This window comes from Anguilla rostrata, chromosome 4, assembly GCF_018555375.3.
Source record: "Anguilla rostrata isolate EN2019 chromosome 4, ASM1855537v3, whole genome shotgun sequence".
In the NCBI taxonomy this organism is placed as follows: Eukaryota; Metazoa; Chordata; class Actinopteri; order Anguilliformes; family Anguillidae; genus Anguilla; species Anguilla rostrata.
The window spans coordinates 31,876,948-31,894,418 of record NC_057936.1 but is presented as its reverse complement, the minus strand read 5'-3'; the positions used below and the strand labels follow the sequence as shown (position 1 = coordinate 31,894,418).

At 38.8% G+C, this 17,471-nt stretch overlaps 1 protein-coding gene across 5 annotated transcripts in view; it reads right to left on the bottom strand.

Moving 5' to 3' along the window:
• ntng1a (netrin g1a) overlaps positions 1 to 17,471 on the bottom strand; it is a 106,805-nt gene that overhangs the window by 22,464 nt on the left and 66,870 nt on the right. For all 5 annotated transcript variants that reach the window (XM_064332266.1, XM_064332262.1, XM_064332263.1 and 2 more), the window contains exon 4: positions 9,177 to 9,349. In XM_064332266.1, coding sequence (XP_064188336.1) covers positions 9,177 to 9,349 — 173 coding nt within the window. The remainder of the gene's footprint in view (positions 1 to 9,176; positions 9,350 to 17,471) is intronic.

The following is a 17,471-nucleotide window of genomic DNA, read 5'->3' as shown; positions in this document are numbered from 1 at the left end:
AAATCAGACAAATTTAAAGATAAATAGATCAAATCTGGTTCATGTTTTAATACAGCACAGTTTTATTCCCTCTAATGTTTAATTGACTTACATTGCTTTCATCTCGTCAAATCAATCTTATGTGAGCTAGCTTGAGAGTGATTTTCCCGGTGTTTTCTTGGCTTCAAATCACCAATTGTTTCTTTTGAGTTACTGATGTACCACCTACAGAGAGCACTGCTGTGAAGAGTGTACACTCTGCCAGTGCACAAGCCCCCATTGACCATTTTCAACAGAGAACTAAGACAAAAAGGAGACACTAGGACTCTACTCAATTTAATTGGCTCTTGCATTATTACACAAGGATGACAACTGATTGTTATGAATAGACCTTAATCATTTTCAGTTGTTTTAATAGCAGTTTATATTTGTGTAAAACTGCTGTTGAATCTGTCACCTGTTTGTAATTGTAAAATATTTTGATGTTTTCATGCTCTGAATTGTATTCTGCCCCTGCAAGTCATTCTGCATGAGGGCGTCTGCCAAATAAATAAGAGAAACAGTGTGGTGACACCGAGCAATGGGAGGCCTGTTGAGACCTGCACATGAAAAAAATAGAAGAAATTAAATAAATAAATGAACAAGCGAACAACCGAACTCAAGATTTTCTTTGCCTCTCTCTCTCTCTCTAGCTCTCTCTCTCTCTCTCGAGGACTGAAGATATGCAGGCATCTGTGCAATGTTTTCATCAAACAGGGCGTTCAGTCGACAGCACTTGGGGCTTCGCGGATTTCGCAATAATTCTTCCCCTTCTCTGTCGCTCTCACGCACAATCATCAGAGATGCAAGAGCCCCCTGCCACGCACAGTCAATACACCCCCCCCCCCCCCAACTTTTTCCCCATCAGCTAATCTCTCCTTCTGATCCTAGCTTGACAGGGATGGTTGGGAACCAAATTTATGACCTTTGGGAAAGAAAACGAGTGGGCCACTGCAAAAGTGATGCTTCTGTGTGCACTGTCGAGTGTGAAGGCACGGGCTAGAATAAGGAAGAAACAGACGAGGCAAAGAGTCTGCAGAAATGCTATTCCTGGATGCCCTGCTCAAATAAAACTCCTCTGAAATCATGGAGGAACTGCATTCCATAAAGCAACCTATTTCAATGGCAGAGTTACTGGCAAAAGATTTATCAATTGAATATGATAATGACCCATAATGATGACATATTTTCTTTAAAGGAATGACATGGGAAAGGTTTACTTGTAAAATGAATATGCAGAAAATGATTTTTCAGGCTAGCAGACCTAAAAACCGTTAAAGATCGTACAATCATACATTAGTGAAGTCATAAACAGCACATTGCTACATAAATGGACCAGGCTATAGAGAGGCAGCAATGGCAGCAGTCAACATTGACGCCATATTCATCAACCATTTGAATCTGAATATAGCTAGTATAGCTGCATTTCCCATGGACAGCCGATGCATCATTTGATTGGTTCAGTTAACTTTCCGCATTTCCAAAGGGAAGACTAACACAAACAAGCTCAAAAGAAGGTAGTGGATATCTTGAGGTGCTCAGAACTGTGGTGTTTCAGAACGGGGGCAGCTGGCTTTAACTGAGCCTCTCCAGAAATGAACGAAAATTGAACTTGTCCATCTATTTTTGGAACTGTCACTTCCCTTTGTGTGTCAGCTTCACCGTCAGCAGTGACAGATCCGCAGAGCTGAAATATAACTTCCTGTGTGAAGACGATCTGAGAGAAGAACAAAACTTCAAAAGAAGAGAATGTGACAGATCTTTGGTTGGACAAAAAACTGTATATGATTATTATATGGAAGTACAGCAGTTTATATTTAAATTTCCAAGCTATGGTCACCAAAAATCCACTGCAGTCCTTGAGACATATGCAGCCGCTCTCAACATTTCATAAATTTGAATTTGGTCAGAGTTTGATTAGCTGATTGAAATATTTGTTTTGTGAAATACCACATTTGTAGGGTAAATGTATGGTTATAAAACAAAAAGTAACCAGTTTTTTAAAAAGTTCAAAAAAAAAAACAGTTTACTGTGCATATATGCACAAGTCATACACTACCATTTAAATAGGGGCCAAAACAATGGGCTGTTAGCCATATTTCAATAAAACCATTTGTTCTGTTTTCATACAAAAATGAACAAACTAAAACTGAGGTCTGTTTGGAAGATAGAATATAAGATGTATGCTAATCACTGTGAAAGCCTGTCTTAAGCTACATGGGACAAACCATAGGGCTTGTGCAGTATAATATGATCATGCCATCTTGAAATTTTAGTGTAAATTTAACACTAACAGAGTACATTTTACTGAAAGCATTTTATCTCTTGTTAACTTGAAATAATACTGAAAACTTTATTGTGGGAGTAAAAATATTTACCAAATGTTTGATGGACATCAAGCAAAAGACCAGTCCAATGGTCAGATTGACATAATTTAGAAATGTATGTAGTTCTTGAGAGTATTATAAATGTAAAAAAGAATTCAGCATACTAACATGAATACATTACCAAGGATAAACATGTGTGCAATAGCAATTTAGGGAGAGGGGAGCCAATCTTTTCAGCATCAAAGAAGGTTAAAGTAGATTATATTAATGTTATACAATGAATGTTGTCTGATTCCTTCATCAGACCACTTTTACAAGACTGCATCCATCACAGGGCATGTTACACAGTGGAAATAGAAGCTCTCTACACAGAAGAGCAACAATACAGATTTGGTCTAGGAATGATTTAAGTCTGTCCTATACCTCTGTCAGCATTCAATTAGCCTTTGTTTAAAAAAAAAAAAAATGATAAAGAAATGTATCAGTAATAGAAATTACACACATTTTGTCAAATTTATTTTAACCACTTTGCATAGTGCACACACGCATTAGGCTAAAATAAATGTGCCTTATGACTTATGGTACAGGCCAGAAGTTCAGTTGGCCATCATCCATCGTATGCTGCAATGTCATTGTCAGAGGAAAATTGATTACAAATAAAGAAAATGAGTCACAGTTTTTTCCTTCTGCAAGATATATACATAACAAATGTTGCATTAAAATAGATCATTTTTTACCAACTTATTTCTCCAAATAAAAAAGCAACACTTAAATAAAGTTAAGGACAAGTGTCGATTGAACCCATTACTCTCTTCTGGCTCAGTAAGAAGAGACCAGAGGGATTTTATTGAGGCTTTTAAAATGTTACTGTGGACTGGCAAAGTTATTTAATTATGAATTCTAACAGCAGAACAATCGAGCATAGATAGGCATCAAAGGTGAATATTATGATGCTAGGCAGTAGTTCCTTGAAAGTATTTTTCTGATATATCTTTCTCATCAATGGGCCTCAAGGAAGCAGACCCTTGGGAGTTTTCAAGACAAAGCATCACAGAGCTGGATATATGCAGTACGATGAACAAAGATGTACTAATAGGCATGACAGGATTATGGAACTTCCAACTGTATGAAATCTAATAGGAACCATGAGATGTACTGAATCCATCCCACTGCATCCAACCTGGGCATCTGCAGTGCTGCACTTGCTTAGGCATGTATCATCTTGCCACATACGTGCAGGGTCTGTAATACTCAATCCCAAATAAAGAAAGTCACATTCACCATTAATTGGTTATATCGAGAGAGAGAGAGAGAGAGAGAGAGAGAGAGAGAGAAATTCATTACAGCACATTTTAGCACCATAAAAAATTATATTGGACTTACTCGTTGTGACATTGACAATTAATTGAATTCATGCCAATTGATGGCCACAGTGCCCTACTTACGTTTGCTTTTATTACTTGGTTATCGGTCATAACTGGCATCATAACTGTGTATATGAACATTTAACAGTGGAGTTGGATAAGGGTATATTTATAACTGTACAATATCTATTTATAATAAGTATATTTTTGCACAGTTAAGATCAATCAATCTGACCTAGTCATTTAAAGCAAATATTTGAAATTCTTTAACTTTTAGGCACCAGTAAAATTATCATTAAAATGAAATAATGTATTAGTATCTAAATAGTATATTTCAAAATTATACTGTATTTGCTAAAAACCGTCATGTTTCAGAAATGATAAAACTCATATTGTAAGCCATTACTAACTTTAGTGCAAAAGGAAATGCAGGGATATTCAATACCTCAACAACAGTTTCATTGTTTAACTTAAAATTTAGATTTTAGAACAAGTTCTACTTGCTTAGACTTTAAACAATTAGAAGTATGTTTTTCCTTTTTTAAATTTTTTTTACCAGCTATCATTCTCATACAGTGCTTATTGCTATATTTATTTTCTTAATCGACTACATGCAGTCAGGCCAGCTGTTGAAGATCATATGCCACTTCATTAGATTAATTTTCAATCACCATCATTTTCGGTACTCTTCACCTGCCAGTTATCTCCATTAAACTCCATAATCAAAATCTAATTGTGCAGAATAATGCAGGAACACATTATGCTGTTTGTGTTTATCATGTACTTCACTGGTTTCTATTATCATGGTGTTTCAACCCGCAGGTTCACTGTTTTAACCCTGAATCACCAGATGCATAGACAAGTGTATGAGAAGCAGAATGAGCATTCACACATATCCACGTTCTACACATAGGCAAGCACTGCACACATGCTTAGCCATTTTGTTACAACAAATCTTCTATTTACCTAAGTGTTTCAAAATGTGGTTTTACTACATAGCTGCTGTTGATTTAATCAAATCTAGGTCATAATGCTATCACAAAGACGCCTGGAAACCTCAAAATTTTCTAGTCACTGATGTGATATACTTAACTTCACCTGAGTGAGCAAGACTAGGTTGACCCAGGATCTGTCTTGGCAAACAAAGCAAATGCATTCAGCAATTATAATATTATTTTATTGGGATACGATTGTTAAACATAGTAGCTATAGCTGCCCCATTGTCTCCTACTAGAAGAAAAATTCACAAATCAACTATCCCGCATATAAGATGAAGAAAGGATGTCTTTGCTCAGCCTTAAGCAGTGGGTTGTATTAGCTGTAAATGGTCCGACATCCTTATTATTGTGTCAACTAAAATTGTCTGACCTTCACTATATCTGGTCTTTTTAGCTCAGGTCTGCCTGGCTCACACAGCGAAGTGTCTGCTGGATGTTTGGAAACAGGAAAATTCAGCAATTGTGCTGCTGGCCATATCCCTCATTCATTTTCAATCATCTGAAGAAACAGGCGCAGGATACCGTACTGTATTTTAGAGGAATTCTGCTGTTCCACATTACTTTTTTGGGAGATGTGTTGTGAAATTTTCAGTTGATATATGGAATTCATATTCAGCACAACTTCTATTCTCTTTATCCTGAATACCAACTGGCTTGGTTCAAATGTCTTGAGATGGTGGGGGTGGGGTAGATTTTTATTGAAGGTGGCAAGTGTTGAAACAGGTCTGCAGAGTAAGACACAGCTACGATTCTGAGTGGAATACCATGAGTAAAAAAAAAAAAAAAAACAAATATTTGAAAGAGAGATTACTGGCTCAGCTGCAGAAGGAGAGATGTGAGAAAGACAAAGTAAACAAGGCAGGTCTCATGGGGCCAATAACAAGAGCACAAAACAAAACAAAAAGAAAATGACAAAATAATAAAGGTGTGAGCACAGGATCAGTACCGGGAGGAGAGAAATGCAAATAGCGTTTGGAAAATAGAAAGGAGCATAAACAATGTACGGCCCAACGGCATCTGTTTGTATAAATAGCAACCAGAATAATTAGGAACTTTGATAATAGAAATAACTTGGATTTTCTTCGCTACGGCAAGGTGACCACCTGCCCTTTGGATAATACTAATTACAGAGCCCTGTCTTCACTTAGGAAACCGTTCTGAAGTCTGTCTTAATTACACCTGATCACACCTTGCAATGATATCTGTTCAACGGCAAATTATTATATTAACCTGTGGCTAAGCAAGGGTTTTAAGGGGGAAGGGCATGAGAACGTTCATGGCTTGATATGAAAATTCTGTTTAATATTAACTAAAGGATGTGGTGGCTGAATTATACTTTGGGAGGGAAAAAATATTAAAAGGGTTGAAGGTTCTGAAATATTCTCACAGGTTCACTGTGACTTAAACACACAGGTACAGTATAATAGTGTTTTTTTCCTGATTACACGGGGGTATGCCCACCCCATCCCCAAGCTATTATTGCAATTAACTTACTATGGATGATTATTAAAGTGCATCCAGGTGAAACTGGTGGAGAGGTTATGAGCCACAATGTGAGGGGAGGGGGGGCAAAATCCGTCTTATCCATAGTGACAGAACCACACTGCTTGATCTTCGAGAGGAGGGGAGTAGTTGGGGATAATAATAGCAGGGAATTTGCAAGACATCTGGCAGTCGCACTTATGCACTCTAATCAAAAACAGCAATTTATAAGCCACAGAACATAGTAGCACACGTAATCCTTGGCCCTAGCTAGGACTGCCTTCTGCAGACGTGCGTCTGTTTGCTTTTCAGGAAACCTGCCCGAGCCTTCACGGTCGGGGTTAACGTTGGAGCGATTTGTATTTGTTGCACATGAACTTCTGAGATATCCTTGCGCCCAAATGGGCAAGATGACCTTCGCCTCTCCTGCAAAAGCTTTCAGGTCATATTCATGTGATGAATCACATTAGAAAGCAAAATCTTCATAGATCCTATTAGCTCTACTTTATGTGGAAAAATAATACCGTAACAGAGAATAATTAAATGTTAAAAAGCTGTAAAATCAATAAGTCACATAAAAGCTTATATCATGTTCAGCTCTTATCCCCACAGACAGGAGTACAGGTCAATGAGGAGTATTAGACCTTTGTGAAATCCTCGCTGGGACATGTCTCCTCTTTATACTTTTATCCGCAGTAATTCAGAAGTTCAATCTGGTTGATCTGAAGTTCTGCATGTTGTGTTTAATCCAGCTTGAACAAAGGGGTTTAATAACTGGATCTGTGTTCAATACATATACCTCAGTCCTAAGTGAACAATTTCCACATAGTGGAAACAGAGGGCTTTTAAAAAGAAAACAACAACCCACAACATTAGAATAATTCATCTTCTCTGCTCTGTTCATCTTAGATCAGGCATTAGCTCATTTTGTGATAATAAGATCTTTGAAACACTTCAATAGTGTGAATGACCATGATATAATCTACAATGAGCCATTTTTTATTTGTCTGGGGGACCAATTATAACACTGCCAAGAAAGTGTCACATAAATTTACGTGACAGGAATTGGCAGCAGTGTATTTAACACTATGTAAACACCATAGTGGGTTGTTAGCAGTATCTGGCACAACCACATAACAGCCTTTAACAGGCATGGGGAAGCTCCAGGGAGCGGCATGTGTCTGCGCTAGTTTCGGTTTGCATAGTTATTCAAATACCCGCCTGCCTACACAGACCATACCGGCGCTATCCACACACAAGTCGACATAACATATTTTCATTCTGTCGGAAGTTTCTCTGTAAAGTGGAAAAGCCACGGGGAATTGCGGGGAGCTCCTCGAGAGACGGTCGGACAAGCTCACGGATGACACATTGAATCAAAGCGCTGGAAAAACAGAGAATTCTCTGCTAGCTCGGAGACCTGGGCCTCCCGGCTCCCAGCATCCTTCGCTGGGGAGACCAGTGCCGCTGCAGTGCAGCCGCTTGCTCCCACATTGCCCCTGCAAAGTGGGCTGTCAAAGATGATTCCCAAACTGATCCTTCTTCTTCTGCGCACTGACAGTCAAGGAAAATTCCTGTATTGCAGAAGGAAGCCTTCACCGTGACAGAGAGCAATTTCTCCTCCTCTGCTTCGCTCCCCTTATTCCCTCTCTCTCATACCTTTTCTCACTTGTACAGGCAGGCATTTCCTTCCTCTTCAATTATTGGATATTGTCTCTACATAGGTGATTTATTGCACCCATAATCGTATCAGATGACTTGATGTGTAACTCAGAAATGCATTAAATCCTAATTAGATTTGTACTTTTGACTAATTTGTCTCTATACGGGTGCCATATGTTTAATATCCTCTCAGCAAATGGGAAAGCTTTGCAGAACCGGCTGATCTGTTTTGCAATGAAAAAAATTGCATTAGTAATATTCTCCCATCAAACACATGTGTTCACTTTTTCCCCTTAGAGGCGGAATCACATTGATAGCTTTTTTTTTACAGCATTATTGCATTATAAACTTCTGACAGAAGCCTAATAACAGCCTGCAATGGGACTAGGCTTCATCACCTGGGTGCAGATGTGACTAAATGCTGGGTTTTTAATAATGTGCTGTCAATCGGAGCCCCATAACCTTCATCCTACTGCCTCTCACAGAAATAAATAAATGTATGCTACCGGGCAGAAAAACTAAACAAGGTGTGATCCTGCAACACCGAATTAACAAAAAAGCAAAAACATAGTCCGGATCAATTAAAGAAAAAAGAAAGAAAAATCTAAAGAAACGGACAATAAGTACATCACCTCTTAAGAACATTGCCGCATAAATACGTGGGTTTTTTTCTTTTTCAGGATGGGGGAGGGAAGTGTGGGGAGGGGACACATTCTATCCTTGTCCTTAAACTGCGAATTGCCCCATAGTGCTAGTTGCAGAAGCATGCAGCATTCATTTTAATGGAGGTGGCTTATTCCGAGGAAACTGCATTCAGGGAGGCAAAGTGCCCACTTGCCACCATCTGGACAGTACTGGGCCGCATGCAAGAAGTCCCTGAGCTGGGGATCCTGGATGCATTAAATTTATAAAGGCGATGAGCCCCCCTGCCTGAATCCACAGATTTGACAGATGTGGCTCAGGACTCCACCAAGATTAGGACAGGGATAAAGACCAAACCCCTTTCTCTGTGTTACAAAGATTGTCACATGGAAATAAGCAAAAATAGCAAATAAATAAAAAAACAAAGAACAAATACAAGACAAAAAGGGTGAGCGTCTGCTCGAATCCTCTGCGGTGCAAAAGGTTGTTCATTTAGTAAATGTTTTTTTTCCGACAGATGAAAAATGGGGAGAGGTGCGGGGCATACTGAGAAGATCTTGTGTTCAAACGGGGGAGAAAACCCAACGGATTACACAGGCCCCCATTGTCATTAGCGCCCCGTTTAAGCGCGGACTTCCAGGCACGCCGCCTGCATCATGGCGGTGCGCACACTGGGTACTCACAGATATTTGCTGTTCCCTTCGGGATCGGAAGATAGGAGCCCGCGCTCCATGCTCGGCCCTGGTAATTTTTCTTGCATTTCCCGCAGTCGGGGCCTGTGGTGTTGTGCTCGCACTCGCAAGTCAGTTTCTCTTTGTCAAAGACACAGCTGTTGGCGTGAAGGTTGCACTTGCACCTGTCAAAAAAAGGAAAAATAAGCATCAACACTGGTCAATTTTGTATTGTGGAGTTCGATGAGGGGTAGATAAAAATAAAAAAAACAGTCAGAGTCTGAAACACACTTCAAGGCCACAGTGACCTTCAGAGGCATTTACATTTTACAGGACACATATTTGCATGCAGCGTACTTTCGTTTTCTTCCACAGCTTCAAATAAGATGCACGGTAACTTGCGGGGGAAAGCTATTTTGCTTCATTATTTTGTTCTTCTGGGAAACATAATTAATTTGTAATTGTCCCTGTGGAGAAAGCATAATAGTGGTCACATTTGTGGTGAAAAACTAAATGAAACAAGCTTAGTGCAATTTATAAACACTGAGACAGAGCATAGTAAAAAGCGTCTTCATAGTCATTTCCCTGTGAAGTGAGCTGAGGAACCTAAGATTAGTGCTATCGGAGCATTTATTATGATAAATTAAAACATAATGATGCTTGTAAAAAAATAACTTCAACTGCACACTGGAAGGTGTAAAAACTAGGACAAATCAATGTCTCTCGACAGCTTCTCTTCAACCCCTCCAAAACTACATTTCCATGAAAGCTACAAATGCTGTTAAAAATAGATTGGTTTTTTGTGTAAATAAAAAAGCTAATTTTTTCCCATTATTTCACATAATACATGTATTTGCAGTTTTATGCATTTTTTAATTGCCTTTCTACAAAATAGCACTTGCCTGTGGACACTCCTATTCTGTATAATTCTACTGGGGTCAGGAAAACAACAACCTCTCTAAATTCCTAAAAACACATTAGGCAGAGAGATCCTGTAATACAAATCCGGCTTTCTAAATATAAAACTATGCCACAGATTTTATTGCATGGAGACAAAATGTTACAATTATTGCATACAACCAATTTCATTCACACAAGAAAGAGGAACTGAGGTGGCTGTGGAATTATTGGCTTTATCAGTAATCATACTCTCCTGATGGGAATTTGTGTACAGTTTGATATCATGTATGTTCTGGGGTTTATGGAGCATATCTAGAGGTCCTGTCTCTTATTGGAGATAAGAGAAGGTCTAACTCACTATGGACCTGCAACCAACACCCCACTGTGAACATGAGACAGACACATTAAAGACACAGTGGGAGGTAAATTCATTTTAATGGACCTCCTACCCTTTGTGCCATTTTTCAGAAGAGCTGAATAATTCCCAATTTCCAGAAGGAGAAAAATATGAAAATATCTCTCCTGGGAAAAAAAGGATGTATATATATATATATATATATATATATGTGTGTGTGTGTGTGTGTGTGTGTGTTTCCCATACTATTTGGGTGGGCCACCCAAATAGATTTCCCCCCATCCAAAAATATTTATTGGAATTTAGTTGCTTATTTCTATAGGCAACACACTATACTTTAGTATTGGCTATTTCTTTGTTTAATTATCTGTGACATACAGCCAACTTTCGTTTTGCAGCATGAGTTGGCCCTCGTCCCTTCGTCTTGTAGCCAGCATATGTAGAGCAGAGGAGGGAGGACAGTGCCTGAACGAGAACATAATTAGAAGGACAAGTCATGCAACTGTATCTGTGTCAGGTATGGAAATGTTAGTTTTTCATATTTGGTAAAATATAGCTGTTTAGTTGTTATGCATCGTGTGTTCAATGTCATCTGCCCTACCAAAGACTGAAAAGTTATCAACATTAATGGATGCTAGCATTTAGCAAGCATCAGCATTCATCCAGCTAATGTTAGCTTAGATAGCTAATGAAAACATAAACTTTTCACTTATGACAGAGATGAGTACATATAAATTTGTCTAAAAAAAGAAGTCTAGAGGAGGGGAAGGAGGAGGAGGAGGGAAAATATGCCATAATATTACTGTTATAGTAACAGTTACGGTTAACAGGCCTACTTAATTTAATTGAAATTAATGAAAATCATTTTGGTTAGAAATAAGGGCATGTTGGATATCAGGCACCAATGACTTTACTTAACTTATGTTTAGAATTTGTATGTGATTATATTATCCTCCAAATCAATATGATAGCATAAAGGTTGGTCTGGAACTGACCCCATTACTGCAAACAATATTTTAATTTGGTTCCAAAACTCTACTGATTTTTAAGGGACTTCTTCAAACTCTAACCTGGCTGTTCTCTTATGAGGCTTCAGTGGTTTGCATCTTGGCAAACCCTGCAAGGTTATGCTGGTGTAGTCTTTTTCTCACAGTAGTCTTTGAAATATCTATTCTTATATCCTGGAGAGTGCTCTCGTCTGGCAATTGAAAAGGGGTTCTTCTTCACAATAGTATTCTTTGGTCATCAAGAACAGCGGTCTTCCGTGGTTTACCAGGTTGTTTGCGATTGCGTCCTTGCTTCTTAAAAACGTACCAAACTGTTGATTCTCACACCCAATTTATTCTGATTTTTCAGCGTCATGATGGCCTGCTTTACTGTATATGCAGATAAGATATGGGAAAAAGAAAAAAACCTTATGATTCCTTGGGATGGGGGGGCTATGTATAAAAAACCGCTGTAATTTCTATATGGTGAAGCCAAAATGTATACAAATACCGATTAATAAAAGCTGAGACTATGCACTCCAACCACATGTGAATTGTTTGATTACAAATATAAAATTGTGGAGTACAGAGCCAAATCAATAAAAAATGTATTTGTCTCAGACATTATGGACCTCACTGTATATCCATATCCTGCTCAGAGAGTAGACTGACTGGAGAAGCATAAGGATGCGATGGAATCATCAGAGGCTCCTTGGTTGGCGACAGCTGGTGTTGTTTATGTGCTAGCCACTGCTAGCTTCCAGCTTTAAGATGCTTAGACTGATCCCCGGAGATAAATATGACAATTTAAGGAGCAGCTCTCCTAAACCAAATAATTTGACTTTGATCTAGCATCCTAGTTATCTGGGACACACTTGATTCAGGCTCAACGATGATTATAAGCATAACAGGTTGCTTGATGTATTTCATTTCTTCCATGCATGTAAAATTCACACAGCATGAATATGGGCCCATTATTAAACCTATTACCGCACCGTGTGGAAGGACGAGCCTGTAGGAATTGATGTGCATGATGCACTGAACTGCTCTTCGGTGACAAATGACTCCGGTCTCCCTGCAGGTATACATGGATGGCATAAATGATAGGTCATTATTCTCCAGAGGGGCTGATTTGCATCTCATTATCAAAAGGTTTTCCATAAGGGCGTATCAAGCTCAAGATCTTCTTATAAAGCAACAAGGGCTTACCTACTACAGACTAATCTTTAACAGGCATCTTAATGTGACTGTACAAATTTGACAACTTTGCTCATGCTCAATCAAGAGAGCTGCATTGATTCGATAAAATATATGATGTTGCACCATATGATAACCTTGCTGTACCTAATCTTTTCAAGAGTTTCTGAATGGCACAACATAATCTAATAGGATGGTTTACTGCTGAACAACATGTGCCGGGGACACACAAAAGGAAATCACTACAATAGTCAACTTGTGCTTTCCTTTTCTTTTTGGTCAGAAAGTTCATCCTGAAATTTCAGTCAACTTTTAAAAATATATAGATAACTGCTAACAACCATTGGAAGCCATTGCCGAATAAAGTAAGAATTAACAGCAGTTTTGCATTGGAAATTCAGAATGCAGAGAGCAGTTGACAGTTTTGTTTTTTTTAAATATAGCTGGGAGGTATTAATTTCTACAAAGTTCGCTTTTGTTTTAACATTTTCCCTAAACGGCGGGTACATTTTAATTACCAGGCCCAGATGATGCAGCAGAATGCAGGCGGAATGATGACAGCGCGCAGGCTCGGGCCTGGGGTCTTTGCCGTCGGCATGTTTGCACTGAGCCCAGCAACCAAATGCTCTCATTTCACTCTTATCGCCAGGGGAGGTACAGCTCAGCAACAACTTAATGGGTAATGCTGTAAAACTGTATTTAATATGGCTTTAATGGCATTTTCCTCTCATGGGTTCTACAACAATGAACGCCTGTCTTTAATTAATACAGGCTGCTGCCTCTGTCAGTTAAATAGAATGTGCCACATTCAGATGCACCCTGTCCTTAAGTGAACATTTATTGCGGATATAAAACTTTTTCTGTGATGCTTTCAACTATGCAAATACTGATGAGTATGGAGGGCAAAGGGTTGGATGACCCTTACATAATTACACTGAGGAGTCACTAACACCCTCCCCCAAACAGATGAGACAATGAATTCATAGTGTCAAGTGAGAAAAAATACCTACACATATGCGCGAACATACACACAGCGTATAAATAAGATCAGTTTCCATCTTTGCTTTAAAAATACATAAATACATACAAACAAATAATATTAAATAAAAATTATTTTATATCTGTCAGGAAACATCCTCCTTAGGGATCAGAAAAAGGAATACAAATTGTTAAAGGGTGATTTATTTATTTATTTATTTAGAAATTGAAGTGCTCTGCCACGGAAGCCCACACCCTGCTAGCCCGGAGCAGGAGGCTGTGACCTCCACTGTAATGGAATTCTGATTGGCAATGAGAGAGCAGGGAACATTATTGCACTTTCCTCACGTAAGGTAAGAAAAATAACAGTTAAAACAAACCACAGGAATGGTGAATTCCGGATGAGTTCTTTTAGCAAAAATAACAGCAACTCTAAGAATTCATGCTTGGTTTTTCTTCATTTCTTTTTTAATATTACCTTCTCTTTATTTTTTCAGGGAGCAATAAAAGAACCCAGGCTTGTTATTCAACATAGTCTAAGCAGTCAGCATCAAAAGGGTATTATAATGGTGTACTATATGTGAACTAGGCTGATCACAGACTGCAGTAGGTATGAAGTTATGATTATGGTAATAATGTAAATACTAATGTTGGCTATAATGTGCCAACATCTTTACATATCTACGGTGACTGACTCAATAGAACGTTACGTGAAGCATGGTAGCTGTAGATATGGAGATTTGGTTCATGTAATACACAGTAATCTGATGGATCACTTCAAGGTTGTTATCTACATGCTATTTTTTCTTTGTGCTCAAAAAGACACACGTTGCAGTTGATATCCTATGCTTTTTATTTTCCTATATTTCTAGCAGCATAACATAAGTTTGGCAGAACTTAAAAACTATGCAGCATGCGTTTGCATGTTATTTGATGGATGTGATTTACTGCATTATTGAATACTTTACTGCATGAAAGATGGCAAACAATTTTTGTTTAAACATTTTAGATGTCCAGATCATCAACTAATAAATCACTCAAATAGTTCACTACCACAATAGAACAAACTGAACATGATTCATAAAAATGCATCAATACATGTACAGCCCCCTCACCACAACATTGAGTAAAATGACTGTAATGTGGTCCTTAAATGAGCTAAGTGGTAGGCAATTAAAATTAATCATACATGCAGGTGTTATTGTAATCAAGCTAGTTACATCAAATTAGGTCAAATATCCTGTAACTAAATGTTTGTTCATGTCACCATGAAACTAATCTTGCAAATGAAAAACAAAAGTGTCAGCTGCATGATGTGAGCCAAAAACAAAATACAATTAACAGTAGAAAAGCAAATGTAAAAAGGATTTGTTGCATCCTGAGGGTTGATGCAGATGATTGGTTTTGTGATCACTGGGGTGGAGAGAGTCTGTGATTACCATGTCTTTATAACTAGGACAACCCCTGAAACAAGTTTCCATCTCATATTTATAGTACTGTCAAACACAGCAGCAATTCCTCCCCAAAACACACACACACACACACACACACTCTCTCTCCCTCTATCTCTCTCTCTCAAACATACACACACGCACACACTCATACACAAACACACAGACGTACACTCACAGACACTCTCTCACACACACTCTCTCTCTTTCTCTCTCTCTCTCTCTCTCTCACACACACACACACACACACACAATTGGCAGTCATATCACGTCTGAAGTTTATGTACTTCCACACTTCAGATTGCATTGACAATAAACAAAACTTCATTGAATCTTAATTGTTTCCTGAGATCTGTCCTCTGGCCTGGACTGTAGAATGTAAAAAACAGTCACTTTATTTGGTAAAACAAACCTGCAACATGAGACTGACAGAGAGTGTGCTGTGGTTATACTCCATGAGAATCTCCTGAGGACTGCAGATTCACAACTCTCATTCCGAACTCAAATTAGGAAGAAAGCGAAGCCTGAACCATTTCAAACCTCATTACCAACCGCAACAGTAATTGTTTCGAGCACTTTTGTGATTTGTTCTGTGATTTTTGGAGTACTGAATTGAATCTGAAGACTTGAGTCAGAGAGAAAAAAAATGCACATGTGCACTCTCTCTCTCTCTCTCTCTCACACACACACACACACCAGTATCTGGAGAGCATTTACAAGTTAACACGTTGCAAGAATATTACATTTGCTATATGGGAAATCTAGTCCAATGAATTAGTCAATTGAAATCTCATGTGGAATAAACGGATGACCCTGAAGCTTGACTTTTATGGCTTCTTGCCTAAGCCATTTCACTCTGTTTGGATTTAGCAGTTAATGATTTAAAGGTAACAGAGAGTACACAGGAAAACACACACACGCACACACACACACACACACACACACACTTACACTTATATATGCCATGTTGGAAAATCTCACCAATTTTATTACATCAGTACTAATTCAGTGGAAAACCATACACAATATATAATATATATTAACCATAAAATATAAAGAACATACTGGCATATAGGGCAATGCAAGACCTTGAATAGACCTTGAATGGAAACATGATTCAATAGGTTAATTTGCATTAGTGTTTTAGTGATGTTACATATATACTGGCTGATACAGGAATGTTGCAAGACAGGTCTAGCACTGTTGATCACGTAAATCAGGTGAGAGCACTTACGTTCTCCTACACTGTAAGTCGCTCAGGGTGAGAGCATCTACTAAATTAATGTAATGTAATACGATAGGATCAAATGAAAAATTCTAGCCCATACATTTTAAATGTGAATACATTAAACAGACTATTTTTAATGTATGGCATTGTGCTGTATGCTTCGTGCATGAGTGCAGATTCAGATCGAGGGTCACTGAAGCTGCGAGAATGGATCTGTCCATGTCTTTAGCGGGCGAGGCAAAGCAAGACAGAGGCTCAGTTCCACTGAGTTGAAGAGATCAATGTCTGCTCTTTCCCTGATCGACCCCTGGGACAGCCTGCAGAACCTGGGGGGTTAAATGACCTCTTTGATTTTCTTAATGAAAGCCAGAGCAGTGGCACAGTATGTAAGCCATCACATACGCTTTCACCTGTGATTCTATTTTTTTAAGCAAAAGAAAACAGTGTGGTGGAAGTCGATGCTTTTCGCAGCTGGAGGGCGAACCTCACAGGGGCCTCGTAAGACTGTCATATTGAGGTGGGGACATTGATCAATTTGGGGTAGGATGCAAGAGTCTGCCGTCGCAGTCACATCTTCACCCGGGATACACAGACGCACGTTACACCATGAGGGTAAAGCGGTGGGTCCAGAGCGCCGTGCTTACTGTTCAGAACTAGCAGTAGAGGAGGAGCGGTCTTAACACCCACAATCCCCTGTGGCAGCAGTACTTTAATGCCATATTCCTGCTCATAAGAGGAAATGAAGGGCTGGGGGCATGATTCCTGTTGAGTAAAACACAGGGAGCCTTCCCCATGACAAGATTAATGAGGTCAATGCCAGAGGTAACAGATTGAAAAAAGGAGTCTCTCGGCTCAATATATCAGAGTGATGGACTGGCACCACAGAACTGGATTTAAAGACCCTGAATACTGTGTGACATTTGACCACGTTGCACATTTTCATTATGTGTCCAACCTTCAAACATCAGACTAAGCATCTGAAAGGCTTTATGATTCTACAGCAAGCATCTTTGTTAAGCTTCCTTTCCCCACAGTTATGCCAGTGCCAAATAGTTGATATTCACGAATTTGTGTAAAAACCAACATTATATGCATACTGGATGGGACATACTTAAATGCACAATGTGCCATATTTTGGGATATTAAAAAAAAAAAAAACAACTCAAAAATGATTAAATAACACGCTCCAGGTGCTTTCATTTGGTTCTTTGT